Source organism: Colossoma macropomum, unplaced genomic scaffold (assembly GCF_904425465.1).
Source record: "Colossoma macropomum unplaced genomic scaffold, Colossoma_macropomum, whole genome shotgun sequence".
Lineage (NCBI taxonomy): Eukaryota > Metazoa > Chordata > Actinopteri > Characiformes > Serrasalmidae > Colossoma > Colossoma macropomum.
In genome coordinates, this window is record NW_023494787.1 from 4,791,028 (window position 1) to 4,808,848 (window position 17,821).

At 36.7% G+C, this 17,821-nt stretch overlaps 1 protein-coding gene across 1 annotated transcript; it reads right to left on the bottom strand.

The window, feature by feature from the left end:
* Positions 1-671: 671 nt before the first annotated feature.
* Positions 672-8,481, bottom strand: polr3gla (RNA polymerase III subunit GL a). Its single transcript, XM_036565926.1, has 8 exons — positions 8,263-8,481; positions 6,655-6,773; positions 5,035-5,164; positions 4,258-4,326; positions 3,370-3,426; positions 3,152-3,222; positions 2,001-2,129; positions 672-1,437 (listed from the first exon to the last, which is right to left on the bottom strand). Exons 2-8 carry the CDS (start codon positions 6,766-6,768, stop codon positions 1,351-1,353), a joined length of 657 nt encoding a protein of 218 aa, XP_036421819.1. The 5' UTR covers positions 6,769-6,773; positions 8,263-8,481; the 3' UTR covers positions 672-1,350.
* Between the last annotated feature and the right edge of the window lie 9,340 nt (positions 8,482-17,821).

The window sequence follows — 17,821 nt, forward strand, 5'->3', positions numbered from 1 at the left end:
TATGCCTGAAATTATGGCATATTCACTATGTAGGCCTATTCACTATATAGTACACTGTTTGGGCTGTGTATGAAACTGGCCTATTCACTGTACAGTGCACTATTTTGGGTTGTGTCTGAAACTATAGGACCATTTCTGTTACCTATAATACAGTGAATTATACAGTATCTGTTAAGCATTTATCTTTCAGTATTATGAATTATTCAGCAACCACTATGAATTGTTTAATAACTATTATGAATTATTTAGTGTCTAATTTGAATTATTCAGTAAATACCATGATTTATCCAGCAACTACTTTAAATTGTTCAGTACCTTTTATGAAATATCCAGAGGCTTCTATGAATTTTTCGCTAAGTACTATGAAACTGCATGTCATCGCTGTCCAAAAAAAGAAGAAAAAGACCTTACGTAACTTTTAAGGTAAGTTAATATAAAGATTTTTTTTTTCCGTAATGTTGGAGCATTTCTGTTCATGCATTACATTTTCATTCAATGCAAAGAACAGCTGCAGCGGTCAAACGATGTAGAAAAATAAAAAAAATGTAGAAACGTGTTTTTTTATTTTTTGGACAGCAACAATATGTAAGTTAAAAGAGTGAAGAACCACATAAAGACAGGTAAAGTTTAAGGTGTTAAACTGTGTACAAGCAAATGAACACATACTTCAGTGCATTAAAACAAAGGCAGTTTATTATGGCACAGGTATTGATGTATGGAATGAATGAAGTAACCAGACCCCTTCATCAAACCAGTAAAACATTCAGTACCAGACAAAGCCACACCAAATTTTATATTCAAGTGAGTGAGTGTTGGTGGACCTCTATTCCCCAGGCACAGTGCGCCCTCTGCTGGATGATTTATGTAGTGATTGTTGGTAAAGCTCTTAATCTTCTTCCACCCAGACAAATCAAGTTACAGGTTAGCACTTCAAGCTTATTCATTATATTACTACAGAAAAATACATGTTGCCAAAGATTGTCTGCAGGCTTCAAAAACAATTTGAACCACACATTAAATTACAGCTCCCTGATGTAATGTCCTCTTTTCAAGGTTTTAAGTGGCCGAACACTGCCAGATCAGCAAAAATCAGCCATAGAGATTGTGTTAGATGTCTCGTGCTGTATATGTCATGTAACTGGACTGCACTTAGTATCAATAAAATAGCAGCAATGTCATAGCAGCACTGGGTTTTGGCAGCCATAAAGCTAAAGGCAGCATTCAGTGTTCAGGTCCTGAAACGTGTTTACTAAACAGTACAGCAGCAAGAGCAGCTCATCGCTCAGTTCAGCTCACAAACACGTCCTGTGTTAGAGATCAGGAAAAAATAAAATGTTCTCTAAGAGGTTTTCAGTAGGTGGCTTCATCCATATTGTCATCACTATCTCCTCCGAAGTCTTCACCGTTGTCAAAGTAAGACATGATGTAGTCTGTCTCCTGAAACACACAGTGCAGCAGTTTTATTGGGAAAGAGGCATTTAAAATTGATAAGAAAGTGTATTAGAGTCAGATATGAGCATGTCTGCTTGAAGAAAAGCAGCACATTTCCATGAATGCTCCATTAGAGAAAATAAGCTAGGTCCACACAGCAGACATCCAAGCTGAGTACTATTATAAATGTATCTCGAATCGTGAGAGTTCTTAAGCAGTTTCATGCAATACGCCATACTGTGCCAGTAACAAAAGAATGCTGTGTTTTCTATTATGTTATCTTAGTGATACACCGAAGTATGTAGCCATTCAGACTCATAAATCATATCAGAATCATAAAGGTGTCCCACAGGGCTCGGTTTTAGGTCCACTTCTCTTTACCACACACATGCTGCCACGTGGCTCTATAATATGTCGTCATGGCCTAAATCTTCACTGTTATGCAGACTCACTCGTCAAGACCAACCAAGCTAGTCTCGACTTCAGCCGTGCTTTAAAGGTGGGAAGCTAACAGTGTCATATTTCTGCAGCAGGTAAAAAAAGAAGCCAACAAGTCTCTCCAAACGTACCTCCTCAAATTCTTCTTCGTCATATTCTTCCCCTACTTCAGACTCTCCCTCTTCCTCTCCTGTTTTCTTCTTTTTCTCTTCATCTTCTTCATTCTCAGAATGGTGCTCCTCCTCCTTCTTTTCCAGGGTCTGTTAAATTAAGATTTCCAAATGATACCGATGACAAATTTTCATTTCATAAAGCTTCAAGTCATTAGGGTAACTGTGTCTTTGCAGTGTATATACTATAATAATATTAACAGTAATAATAAGAGATACAAGTACAAAAAGAAGTATCATCATTTTTGGACAAAAAGAGGTCCAGCATCAGAAGACCAGGGCAGGGCAATAGGGGTGCAGGAGCTTTGCTAAATAAGGGGGTGTTAGACTGTGTAGAGATTTGTATGCATGCAGGAGGAGTTTAAATTGGATATGTAATGGGACAGACAGCCAGTGTAACTGAGATTGAACTAAAATTATTTTTTAGAAGGAGAGAGAATTCTAGCAGCTCTGAAATTTACAGATACTGGAGACAGCAGAGTGTTTCGTCAGGAATACCAATGAAAAGAGAGTTGCTGTAGTCTAGACGATACAAAGGCCTGGACCAGTTTCTGCATCTTTCATGGTTACATGGGGTGAAGACGTGCAATATTACAGAACTGGTTTTGACCAGTGCCCTAATGTGGGGTTCAAAAGAACGTGGGGTTCAAAAAAAGTACACCTTGGTTACAAACTACAGAAGAGCAGTCACACTGTTGAAACTGAATGATACTATGAATTTAGACCGAGTAAAACTTCAGTTTTGTCAGGGTTTTATTTCAAAACATTTGTTTCTAGGATCTTGAATAGAGGATATTAGATCAGGGCTTAGAATACTACACAGATATTAGGACAGCAGGTGAGGATATTGAATAGAAGATGTTAGGGTGGGGGGGCAGGGTACTGGTAGCTGTCGCGCTCACATAGATCTGAGTATGACCGTGGGGCAACATGTAGACAATGAAAAGGAGAGGGCTGAGGACTGATCCCTGGGGAACCCCTTGGCTGGGATACATGTTTGAGCCCCAGCTGTGCTATTTTCAGCCCAAAGCTTCTATACTGAATTACACACTTTACACAATTACACACTTAACTATAATATAGATACAGAGATCAGAGAAATGATATTTTACCTCTAGTTTTTGGATGAGTTCTTCTTTACAGGCAGGAGGTTTTATTTTAGGCCTCACTATTGGCCTGGCCTCTGCAGACGGATCAACACAAACAAAAATCACAAAATTATGATGAGCTACATGTACAGTTCTACCAACTCTTTATATATGTTATGATATAACTGGACAGTTTGAGCTCAACAGTTTACATTGCTTTAATAAAGCAGTTATCTACTCACTTCCTTTGCGTGGCTTCTGCACCTTGATGCATAACTCTTTAGGCAGTCGACTCCAATCTGAAAGAAATACAGACAAATAACTGTTTACATATTCTTTTTATACACTGCTTAAAAATATCTGCCTAAAGTAAAGTCAGTAACACTTTCTATGAATGTCACGTTTGTAAGCATCTATAAACACATTCATAACATGTTATAATGCATTCATAAGACATTATAAACATAGCTATAAATATTTATAAAAATGCATTATACGTTATAGCCATGCTTATTATGCATTATGAATTGTTAACATAATACATTATAAGTACTGATCATAACAAATTATAAGAGCTCATAAGTCGTATTTGTCCGCTCTAAGTAAAGTGAAGCGTACTGTACTAAAGCCTCCTCCAGCGTTCAGAGTGAGGCTTCAAGTTGAAGTATTTACTGAAGGATTTACTGAAACACTACAACATTCACAGTAAAGCACATTACAGGCTTCAAATGTCAGAGTTTAAACTAGAGCTGCATCAGTGTTTTACCCAATGTGGGAAAGGTAATGTTCACCACCGTTAGCTTGGTATTTGTCTTTACTTTACGCTCTCCAAGCTGGGACTGACTTCTTTGGCACTGACATTATAACATGTTATTAACACTATGTATAATGCATTATATTAACAATTCATAATGTATAATAAACATGGCTATAAAGTGTAATTCAGTGTAATTATTTTTCATAAATATTTATAACCATGTTTATAATGACTTATGAATACATTATAACATGTTATAAATGTGTTTCTAGATGCTTACAAATGTGACATTCATAGAAAGTGTTACCGTAAAGTCATCTAATCACCAGCCGCTTCCATAATTATTACTGCTATTGTCCTTACAGTGACTCACCTGGGCTCCATTCTATGCTGTTGTTCTTTGGTTCTCCTGTTTGGTATTTATCAGAGTAACGGTCCACATCTGCAACAAACAATCAAGTCAAGTTATACTTCTCTGTAAAAGACATTTAAACCAATCAGTGTTAAAATTATACTGAACAAACATATAAATGCAACACATTTTACTTAAAAGATTTCATTGAAACCCCACAGAAAACTGGGTGGGGCATCAAACAGAATTCCCACAAGTGTCTGGTGTGACCTGCATTTTACAGCAGCATAAATGTGCTTTCTGGATTTTTTAAATCCAACTTTAAAATTTCATATTTTTTCAGTACTAAATTAATACAGGACTCCAGACTTTTTAATTTTCAGAGAAGAAACAGAACAAAACAGTCCAATCAAAACAAGTATATTTGTTGTATTGTATATTTATATAATAAGCAAGCGTGCACTGGGTGAGTTTATTAATACTCAAAACAATCCAGTACCATGATATATTTGGATTTTATCAACACCACCCAGCGCCACAGCGAGAGTGAAGAACTGAAATCTGGACCCTTTGAGTTAACAACCATCTGGTGATCGTTAAGAAAAGGAATTCAAGCATTTAAATGCAAACGCACAGCCGTCCAGTCAACGAAGAGAGACAGTCCGCCCCTCAGTGTGTTCAGCACCACAATAGAAACGACTGCAGAAAAGGCCTTTAGGCAGAACTGCTCACTCGTCATCAAGAACAACAGCTCAGATTTACATACGACTGTTAGCACCTCTCAGCACTGCTCCTCACCTTTCTTTGATCTGGCTGTGCGGATGTAGAACGGCAGGTTCTTGCTGGAGGCTCTGAGTTCTTGTTTAAGAGCCAGCATGTAGTCCACCTCCTCGCCCGTGTGCAGCGGAACCGGCCTGAACTGCATCGGCTGAGAATAAAGACATTACAGCTCAGATGCTGAGACATGCAGACGTGAGCCACAGCTGGACAAAGAGCACTGTTACCACTGGTCAGAAGTCTGGAGGTCCTCATTATGTCACTGCCAGTAGTTGTTTTATATGCATTAATCACTCAGAGAGTTTCAGTCCAAAATGCTGCAGATTCATTTGTAACAATGCTGAATGTAATACGTTTTGGAAAAGCACAGCAGTTGATGTTAATGGAGAACACATTTTAATTCCACTAATAAAGGTGATATTAATCATAATATAACAGCAAGTGTGTTTACATGATCAGATTTCTGCAGTTATCTGATTATTCAGATGGTCATGTGAACAGCACACTCTGATTTCTTAGATCAGAGTAAGGTCTAGAAATCTGATTAAGAAATGCAATAAAGAGGCTGAATTTTAGCTCATTTTCTCAGTGCATGTAAACTCTTACTCTGATTTCTTTCGGATTTCTCAGTCTGAGCATGTGCGAAAACAGACGGTGGTGCTGGAAATAAGTGAGCAGCGTCGCCGCGAAACGCAGAAAAACACTTTTGGAGCCACGCTGAACCCAAATACATGCTTGATGAAATGAAGGATTTGAATATTCTTCATCTTCTAGATGATGTATGTTCATATTTTCAGGTGTTTTCAAGTGTTTAAAATAAAAAAAAAAAAGTAGAGATATGAAGTTTTATGTTTACGTCATGTCTTCTTCTGTGAGTTTATTGGCTGGTTTTAAAGCAGAAATCCGATTACTGTCTTTCCCATTATCTGATTATTCAAGTGCATGTAAACGCGTTGATCGGATTACTGACAAAATCTGATTTTTTGCAGTTATCGGATTATTAAGTGCCTGTAAACACACTCAGTGATATTTTTTGTATGTGTAAGGCCCACTAGCAACAACGTATATCATGAAAAAAAAAGAGCATTTTCGAAAGTGGGATATAATGTGTTTTGAAACTAAACCCTTCACTTCACAATTCAGATTTAAATATTATAAACTGGACCAAAAAATATATTTTTAGATGTTTTATTCAGTACTCATATTAATTATATTAATCTCCAAAATATTCCAGTATATTATGCCAAGTACTCTGGGAACATCAAGAGATTACTGAATGGTAGATTATAGTAAATATTATAATCGCCTTGTATTTAATATCTAGCATTTAGTTATCTGCCTGGGGGCATTCTGGATATTAATTTTACCAGAACTTAATTATGGAGATCAATTTATTACCACGCAATTGATATTAATTTTGTAATGTCCTACAGCTTTCAGTCATTAAAGAACCACCTACATATAAAAATGAAAAAAATGCTGCAGATAAATATTAATAGTATTTCTACGCTGTATAAGCTGTGAGAAGTGATTCCAGACTTTTGAATGGTGGTGTATCTGCAACCGAACTGGCTTTATATTATTGAAAAGAGTGATTCTGGTGTAGTTCCAGTGTGATGTGCTGGTCAAATGTGTCCATACAGGGTAGAGTGGTGAGGGGGCATGGGCACTGGCGGGTAAAGCTTCTCCTCTTCCAAAACCCAGAGAGTCCACGTTAAAGGTAAAGAGGCTTCGTCCTCGGCCTCTACCTGCCATGACGTCTGCAGGAGAAACCAAACCCAGAGAACAAATATTAAAAATATCAGTACATTTTCAGGCACACTTTGAAAGCAGGACAACAGACCTGATTACAAGCCTGTATGTATGTATGTATAATATGTAAGGATGTTGCTATTACACTTTAATTACAACCCTATTTTTACTATTACACTTCCACAGCAGGATAAAAGACAACTCTATTAACCCCTGAAAATCCCAGGCTTATTACACACTAAGGCTTATTATTCATTAACTACAGGGCCCTTAATGTAGACTGACTGAGCTATTCTTAGCTTACAGAAGTGTGTAATAAAACTTTGTGCCCGCCGGTGGGTGCTGGCCAATTTAGGGGTTAAATCAAACCAGTTTTGACCATAAATCACAAACATGCTGATATCGAGGGATTGAATATTTACTATCTGACTGTCAGGGGTCTCAGGGTCTCGGACCACTAGGCCCAAGGTGGCCCAGATACTTAAGACAGTCCACTGCAGATGTAAACAATAGATGAAGAAACAGCTGTTGACGTTATCTGTTCTCAAGCCCATTAAATTGTATATTATTATTATATAGGATTTGCTTGTTGCCATTCAATAGAGATGGCTTGAAAGAAAATGAGAAGAAAACAGGACAGACTGTTCCAGTGTGCACTCCCATGCAAAAAATGGGCCAAGCCCAAAATATAATGGTTTTTGCTGACAGTTCTGGCTAATCAGAGTCCAGATTTAAACCCTATAGAGTATATTTGGTCTCACATTAAACACAAAGTAGCCTGGCAATGCTTTTTAGCTGTTCAAAGCCGTCCATGCTGAGTGGATCAATACTGACTCTTCTTTCTGTAAAAGGCCCTCAGCAACTTTAGTCACTCCAGCACAGTCAGACCGTAATAAAGCTAAGTTTTCAAATTTAGAGCGTTGCTTAAGAGGTATATATAATTTTTGTTAATGCAATACTGAGTTTGGAGACCTCTTATAACATATCGCTGCTGTCGGAACAAAACTTTGTATCTCCAAAATGGTAACTTTACAGGAGAAGCAAAAAACATACTTTACTTTTAATGGAAGTCAATGGAACCAGAACTTTTTCCAAGTCATTTTGGGTCATTTCTTTTGGTCCATTCATCATGAAATTTACATACAATGTAAAGGACAACAGGTATTTTTAAATCATGTCAAAAACTGGAAAACAACAAAAATGGAGATACAAGGTTTTGTTCTAAAAGTAGCTCAATGATATAATATAATATAATATAATATAATATAATATAACCCTTATATAAAGTAGTTAACAATATGTTTCTATGTTGTTATTACAACTATCAAACATAAACATGCTAATAAGTAATATGCCAGATTTTTGGCATCTTAATTACAGATATTTTTAAACAAAGCATATCAGAATGTAAAACACCAACATACAAGTGACCTCAGAACAAGACCACAGCACAAACACATGTTAGCAGCGAAACTGTTTCCTTCTTCACCTTCTTACCTTTGACCGGTTTGGTCTCTCAGCCTTTAGAACAAACTCTAGTTCAGCTTCTTCATCTTCTGTGCGAAAATCTGAATATTTGTAATATTTTATCGGATCATCTCCACTATTAGTCTTTATAAGCGCTTAAACACGCGCGCACATCTCCCTAAACACTCACTGGAAAACTTAGAGTGCAGCTGGATCTTCTCCACCACGTGAGTCCGTGTTTACTTCACACGTGTGTCGCTGCTCTGTCTCACTTCCTGCCGGTATGTGCTGCGCCATTATTCGCCCCCCTGCCAATCCTGCACCTCTAGGACCCTTTTAGCAACTGTGCCTTGCCTGATTAAAATCATAGTGTAAACCAGGCATTTGTAGTAAAATTAGGTCCAAGTACAATACAGATCATTTTTAATTTATATTAACATCAAATATATTTACGAGGAAAGTGCTACTAATTTTCTATCTACTATTTCCTCAGTTACCTTAAAGCCGTTAACTTTTCTGCTAGGAAAAAAAAACTGCAGACAAGCACGCATTTCGTGCTGGTCTGAGCTGGTTTAGTTGGTCACCCATTATAGTCATGTGGATATACGAGCATTCAAAGCACAAATTATGCTGGATTAGGCTGGTTGGGTGCCGATTGGTCACCCATTATGGTCCTGCAGACTGACCAGCATACCAGCATCCAAAACACAACATGAACTGGTCTGTGCTGGTTTTTGCTGGTCTGGTGCTGGTTTAGTTGGTCACCCATTATGTTCATGTGGAAAGACCAGCATCCAAAACACAATATATGCTGGTTTATGCCGGTCTGGTGCTGGTTGGTCACCCATTATGGTCATGTAGAGTGACCAGCATACAAGCACCCAAAGCACAACATATGTTGGTCTATGCAGGTTTATGCTGGTCTGGTGCTGGTTTAGCTGGTCACCCAATATGGTCATGTGGATGTACCAGCATCCAAAAGACAGCAAATGCTGGTCTGAGCTGGTTTGTGCTGGTCTGGTGCTGGTTTAGTTGGTCACCCATTACGGTCATGTGGAAAGACCAGCATCCAAGGTCCAACATATGCTGGTTTATGCTGGTCTGGTGCTGATTGGTCACCCATTATGGTCCTGCAGACTGACCAGCATACCAACATCCAAAACACAACATAAACTGGTCTGTGCTGGTTTATGTTGGTCAGGTTTAGTTGGTCGTCCATTATGATCATGTGGAAAGACCAGCATCCAAAACACAGCATATGCTGGTTTATGCCGGTTTGGCGCTGGTTGGTCACCCATTATGGTGATGTAGACTGACCAGCATACCAGCACCCAAAGCTCAACATATGCTGGTTTATGCTGGTCTGGTGCTGGTTTAGTTGGTCATCCATTATGGTCATGCAGACTGGCCAGCATACCAGCATCAAAGATCCAACATATGCTGGTCTGTGGTGTTTTTCCTAGCAGAGTTTTAGTCTAATTGCTTTTTGGGGGCATTATTTCATTCTGTAGTGTTGGTTTAGCTCCCAGACTGCTTTACTGTCACTCACTCCTCTTATTTTAGACCATTACAGGTCCAAAAAGAGACAAACAGAGCCGAACAAACTTTGGTTAGCAATATGCTAATCTCAATTTCATTGTAGCCAAAAACTATTGTTTTTTGGTAGCTACTTCTACTCCTACTTCAGCTCCCTGCTAGAAAAGCCAGCATAGACCAGCCTGGTCAACAGCAAAGCCAGCATATGTCATGTTTTGGATGCTGGCATGCTGGTCAACCATCAATAACCATGCAGGGTGACCAGCTAAACCAGAACTATTATATTATACCAACCTATAAGGATAGTTTTAAATGTAATGCTTTTCCACATGTGCATCATTTTTAGAAAAATTATATATATTATATATAATCATTATATATTTTACTTTGGTTGAACAGGTTCTTAGTACATTTCATGACGTATTATAGTTAAGAAAACATATTTTAATTCTAATATGTAACTTATTTCACTGCTGCAGTTTTAATTGTGTGTGAGTGTATTTTAGTTCAGGCACATTCGTGTCTGTCCAAATGCCTGGTTGCTCCGCCCACCGCCGTTGACTGACAGGGCTGCTCATCCGCTTCAGCCATTCAGATCGCAGCATTAAAACAGACGGTTGCAGGATTTGCAGGAGTGCGAATTATAGCGCAGCACACCGGAAATACCACGAACATGATGAGTTTCTATTCAATACAGAGTCTATAAAGCATTAATATAATATAATATAATATAATATAATATAATACAAAATAATGCAATATAATATAATATAATATAATATAATATAATATAATACAAAATAATGCTGACGAGTGGAATAGTTGGCGGTTGCTATTACAGTGTTATAACGTCTATTTTCACCATTCATCATCATCATTATCATCATCATCATCATCATCATAATAATAATAATAATAATAATAATAATAATAATAATAATAATTAAGAGCACTTTTCATACTGTGGCTCACTGTGCTGTACAGACAGGTGATAGTCAAGTAGTGCCCCATGGTTCTTTAAGGGTTCTTTAGTAAAGGCAATGGTTCTGTTTAGAACTATAAGTTGTATACAGAACCATTTCATGCTTAAATGTTTCTTCGCATGGTGAAATGGTCCTTCAGATTGAAGGAGAATGTGTTGTATATGGTTCTATATTCCATGAAATGGTTCTGTATACAACTTATAGTTCTAAATAGAACCATAATCACAATAGCAGAACCCTTTCTAGTTACATAGAACCATATAAACACATTCTGCATCAATCTGAAGAACAATGTCACCATGCAGAGAACCATTTAAGCAGGAAATGGTTCTGTATAGAACTCTTGGTTCTAGACAGAACCACTGCCTTTACTAAAGAACCCTTGAATAACCATCTGTTTTAAGGTTATACAGGTGGCGTAATGGAGTCTTTTATCTCTGTTATTTATGGAGACTATAGTGATGGTAGATGAGGACTGTATAAACCCTGCTGAAAAAGGACCATTAGACACCATTAGGATTAAAACCTAATGGTTTTGCTTACTGATGGGAATTGGCTTAATGGTAACCTATAGAGACCACTGGTTTCCTGTAAAACATCTGTAGATCCCATTAGGAAACCATCAAATGCATTTAGAATCAGCCATTGGTCACCTGTTAAACCATTAGGATCCTTTACATGGTGATATCAACCCATAAGAGAAGCCAAAGCACATTACAAAACCATCAGGAACCAGCAGAAACACTAATATCTGTTACTGTGGCAACAAGAGTGACACATAAGCAAAACATGCTAATAACATGTAATAACACTTATATACAGTAACCAACAATCACATCAACCGCGCACATGGACTGTCATCCTCCCGTTTGACCAGCAGGTGGCGGGACTGTGCTGTTTTTGATTGATGGAGACTGCAGTGATTTAGACTGAACCAGAACTCTCTACAGTCTGGCTGTAAGAGGTTAATCACAGATGCACTGACCGCAGGTGACCCGAGCTGAGTCAAATGTCAGAGAACGTGACTAATTTGACCTGTTTATGCTGATGTTTTCCAGGAGCCACACATTGCGCTTATATTAGTTATAGCTGTGTAATGTTGGTCCATTGTGTGCTTGACTGGACAAGTTATTGAGGTGTAATCTTCTGAAATAGCTCCAAACAACATGCACAACACATGAAAAGTACATGACAATAAATTGTGTTTACATTTTTGGAATATACAGGCAACATAAAACACTATATTTAGTATATTTATATGATTTTGGAATATCCTGACAAAATAAAACACTATATTTAGTATATTTAATATGATTTTGGAATATCCTGACAAAATAAAACACTATATTTAGTATATTTAATATGATTTTGGAATATCCTGACAAAATAAAACACTATATTTAGTATATTTAATATGATTTTGGAATATCCTGACAAAATAAAACACTGTATTTAGTATATTTATATTATATTGGAACATCCTGACAAAATAAAACACTATATTTAGTATATTTAATATGATTTTGGAATATCCTGACAAAATAAAACACTATATTTAGTATATTTAATATGATTTTGGAATATCCTGACAAAATAAAACACTATATTTAGTATATTTAATATGATTTTGGAATATCCTGACAAAATAAAACACTGTATTTAGTATATTTATATTATATTGGAACATCCTGACAAAATAAAACACTATATTTAGTATATTTAATATGATTTTGGAATATCCTGACAAAATAAAACACTATATTTAGTATATTTAATATGATTTTGGAATATCCTGACAAAATAAAACACTATATTTAGTATATCTAATATGATTTTGGAATATCCTGACAAAATAAAACACTATATTTAGTATATTTAATATGATTTTGGAATATCCTGACAAAATAAAACACTGTATTTAGTATATTTATATTATATTGGAACATCCTGACAAAATAAAACACTATATTTAGTATATTTAATATGATTTTGGAATATCCTGACAAAATAAAACACTATATTTAGTATATTTAATATGATTTTGGAATATCCTGACAAAATAAAACACTGTATTTAGTATATTTATATTATATTGGAACATCCTGACAAAATAAAACACTATATTTAGTATATTTAATATGATTTTGGAATATCCTGACAAAATAAAACACTATATTTAGTATATTTAATATGATTTTGGAATATCCTGACAAAATAAAACACTATATTTAGTATATCTAATATGATTTTGGAATATCCTGACAAAATAAAACACTGTATTTAGTATATTTATATTATATTGGAACATCCTGACAAAATAAAACACTATATTTAGTATATTTAATATGATTTTGGAATATCCTGACAAAATAAAACACTATATTTAGTATATCTAATATGATTTTGGAATATCCTGACAAAATAAAACACTGTATTTCATCTTCTCAGCCAAAAATACAGTTTGTGGTATCTCAGCGCATATTTAGGTCAGGAATATAATTAGAATTAGGCTAAATGTGTGCAGATCACATCAGACAATAACAACATCTGTAACAACAACAGGAGTTTATGATCAGTGATGCTCATTGCTTTTAAACTGTACCTGGCCTCTCGTTTAAATGTTTATAAATGAAGGTGTAAATACAGTCAGTGCACTTCTATTACAACTCTATTACACCATTAATCCTAAAAACAATATGATAAGATGTATTAAGCACGGCATACAGTAATATACCCTCATTTTTTGCTGAGGAGGATTCATTCACCATCTGATTCAATCCATATACATCCAGCAACCATGGAAAAAAGCCACAGAAGCTCTTCTGTTTGGTCTAAAGTAATGCAATTTTGTGTACTTACACTCTGAATGAGCATCTGACAGCATTTCTTTGATTGAATTCTTTGACTTAATCATGTAGGCCTGATTTTAAAACTTTTATTAAAAATCAAATGTGGATTTTCTATTGTTTTTGTTGTTTTTTAAGCAGTACTCTCACGTGAGCATATGACTGATTTTAATATGATGAGCGGTAAAATTTACTTTTCATCCGCATGGTTGGATTAATTTCAGAAATGCCTTCAGATTTTTGCTCACACAGCCTGAAAGAACATACGGACCCAAATGTAAAATTGCAGATTTGGACATTAATGAGTTAATAGAGTGTGAGGGGCGCTGACTGTAAATGCAGTACGACTCCACTAGACTAAAACAAACATCAGTCGAGATGCTGAACTGTTTAACTGAACTCTTAACACGCTGGAAAGTGTCTTGTTTGAAGTAAAGAGTGAATCGGAGGTGTTGTAAGAGTGCATGTACGAGACCTACAGAACAACAGGTCAAGTGTCCGACATTATTCATGTATTCAGTTGAACTCCTCGTATTTTTTTCCAACTGGACAGATTCTCCAGCTCTGCAATATATACATTTACCCTTCTGGCCACTTTATCAGAAACCCCTCTCTAGTACCTCTAGTACAAGGTAGGTGTTTCTAATAAAGTGGCCAGTGAGTGGAGGTACAAGGCAAGTGTTTCTAATAAAGTGGCCAGTTAGTGGAGGTACAAGGGAGGTGTTTCTAATAAAGTGGCCAGTGAGTGGAAGGACAAGGCAAGTGTTTCTAAAAAAGTGGCCAGTGAGTGGAGGTACAAGGGAGGTGTTTCTAATAAAGTGGCCAGTGAATGGAAGGACAAGGCAAGTGTTTCTAATAAAGTGGGCAGTGAGTGGAGGTACAAGGGTGGTGTTTCTGATAAAGTGGCCAGTGAATGGAAGGACAAGGCAAGTGTTTCTAATAAAGTGGCCAGTGAGTGTAAGGACAAGGCAAGTGTTTCTAATAAAGTGGCCAGTGAGTGGAGGTACAAGGGAGGTGTTTCTAATAAAGTGGCCAGTGAATGGAAGGACAAGGCAAGTGTTTCTAATAAAGTGGCCAGTTCGTGGTAGTGCAAGGGAGGTGTTTCTGATAAAGTGGCCAGTGAATGGAAGGACAAGGCAAGTGTTTCTAATAAAGTGGCCAGTTCGTGGTAGTGCAAGGGAGGTGTTTCTAATAAAGTGGTCAGTGAGTGAAAGCCCAAAGTAGATGTTTCTAATAAAGTGGCCAGTTAGTGGAAGCACAAGCTAGGTGTTTCTAATAAAGTGGCCAGTGAGTGGAAGCACAAGGTAAGTATTTCTAAATATTGTTTCTAGTAAAAATTATTGTACGTTTTGTTCGCTGTACTGTTTGTACACTGTGCTTAACTGCACTGATGCAGAGATGATCACTGAGTGCAGCGTCCGATCATAACTGATTGATGGTCCTGATGGCAGATTTTCCTCATAAACAGTTCACACAGTCTAGCAGAGCCTTTCTGTGGTGACTGCTTTATTGACGATAGCTGACTTTGTTTAACTGGGGAGGCCAGAAGGTTAAGTGACCCTTATTAGTGCCACAACTAATGGGACTAATGGATGGGAGGGTGGCACTGGCCACCCCTGGCCACCCCTTGGCTACGCCCCTGGCACACAAAAGCAACATCAGCCTCTCCAGACAAACCCTGAGAGACCTCCAGTGCAGGACTCAGTGGTGTTGTTAGGGTGGATACCTGAGTTTACCGATGAAGGCTATTATTGGCATAAACTTGGAACACAATCATAAAACTTCCGCAGTGCAGGGCTTGTTCAGCGCAAACATTTAAACAGGCATTAAAATCTCATTCTGCAAACAGACGGCAGCCCAGAGACGTCAAAGGAACGTCCACAGAGACCCGCCCACTTTCACTCAGCACGCAGGGGAGAGTCAGCTTTGGACCTCTGCTGAAACACTGAGACCCGCCCACTTTCACTCAATACGCAGAGGAGAGTCAGCTTTGGACCTCTGCTGAAACACTGGACATTTATTACAGCAGCAGAAATGTAATAATGCCTCTATTACTGTAAAATTACTTTACTGTACACTCAAATAAACCAACAGGGTTGTTGAACTTACACACTAAAGATATGTTGACATTAAAAACATGACTTGTGTTTAAACCCTTAATACTCCAGGCTTATTACATACTAAGGCTTATTACTTAGTAACTACAAGGACTCCAGTGTAAACTAATGAAGCTTTTCTTAGGTTATAGAAGTGTGTAATAAACCTTCGTGTCTGCTGGCAGGCCCATGGCTTGGTAAGGGGTTCATTAAAATGGACAAGATTTAATGAAAGTGCATTTCAGTTAATGAAAATGGTTTATATTGAACCAAGAAAATGTTCTAATGAAGCTTGAATAAGTTACACTGGACATTTATTACAGCAGCAGAAATGCTTATATTACTGTGAAAAGGACTTTATTGTACACTTATTAAAAAATAAGCCAACAGGGTTGCTGAACTTACAAACTGCAGATATGTTGACGTTAAATATATTACTTGTGTTTAATGGAAAATGGACAAGAATGAATGAAAGTGCATTTCAGTTAATAAAAAAACTGCTTTTGTTTATCCAAAGAGAATTTCGTTCCAATGAAAAATAAATTGCATGGAAATGTTTCATTTTTTTCCATCAGCAACTGAATTTTGTATTGACGTAACAAAAACCTTACATACTGATTTTGTTTGATTGAATGGAAATGTGTGGCATGATTAAATTAACTTTTTTTGAGTGTATTTTATTTTACTTTATGTTTACATTGCTTTATTTGTTTATCGAACAGGGACGACTCCTATTAACCCCTTAACATTCCAGGCTTATTACATACTAAGGCTTATTATTCAGTAACTACAGGGACTTCAGTGCAAATTAATGGATCTATTCTTAGGTTATAGAAGTGTGTAATGATACTTTGGGCCTGGTAGGGGGTTTAATCAACATAATATAATGTAATAATTCATAATGTAACTGTGCCAGATTTCACCAAATGGCTAATTTTCCACCTGTTTTAGCAAAATCATTACTTGTCTCTGCCTTTGTATTGTTGTAATTAACCCCTATATGGGCAGAGTTTTATTAAGTTTCATTACACACTTCTATAACATAAGAAAAGCTCAGCTAGTTTGCACTGAACACCCACAAGGTGCGCGTTTCTAATAAAGTGGCCAGTTAGTGGAAGCACAAGACTGGTGTTTCTAATAAAGTGGCCAGTGACTGGTAGCACAAAGTAGGTGTTTCCAATAAAGTGGCCAGTGAGTGGAAGCACAAAGTAAGTGTTTCTAATAAAGTGGCCAGTTAGTGGAAGCACAAGGTAGCTGTTTCTAATAAAGTGGCCAGTGAGTAGAAGTACAAGGTAAGTATTTCTAAATATTGTTTCTAGTAAAAAATGTTGTACGTTTTGTTTGCTGTACTATTTGTAACTATTTGTAATAGTTTGCACTGAACTGAAGTCCCTGTAGTTACTGACTAAAAGCCTTAGTATGTAATAAGCCTGAGATTTTAAGGGGTTAAATATTTTGTATTCATTTTGTCTGCCTGCTAAGACAGAAATGAGCGAGCTCTTCCTTGAGAAGAAAGCTTTGTGTTGTGTGTAAACAAATAACCATAATAAACTAAGCATAAACTATAAATAATCCATAAATAATTTAACTGTGAGCCACGTAGATTTTGTTATGAACCCGTGTACCAAACATATGCTGTCATGTATAGTTATTATATGTCCTGAAAGTCTTAATGTTTATCTGTATCTGCATTTGTTTACAGCTTTCTGAGAATTTTTTTTCTGAAAAAATCTGTCATTGTCTGCATTGTTTTATATTGTTTAAAAAAATCCTTGATATCCTCTTATACTTTAAATATCATTGTTCATGTGTCCTTGATCATTTCCCAACCGCTCATCCCTTAGAATTAAAGAGGCTTTGAGGCTGATATATGTAAAAGAGCTCTGTTCTTATTGGCTGCCCTGTATTGTGACTCATTTAAAAAGCAGCCCAGGCTGAAACACTCCTTATAACATCAGCATGAGTGGGTGGGGCTAAACTGCTATAAGCTGAACAGATGGAAATATGTGAATGCATTGATTTTTAATGACAATATGAAAATAATGGATCCATGGCTGGTTTTCAGCTTAGTTTCCATATATGGACTGAAACATTTTAAAACTTTAACAACGTTCACAGCTCCACTTAC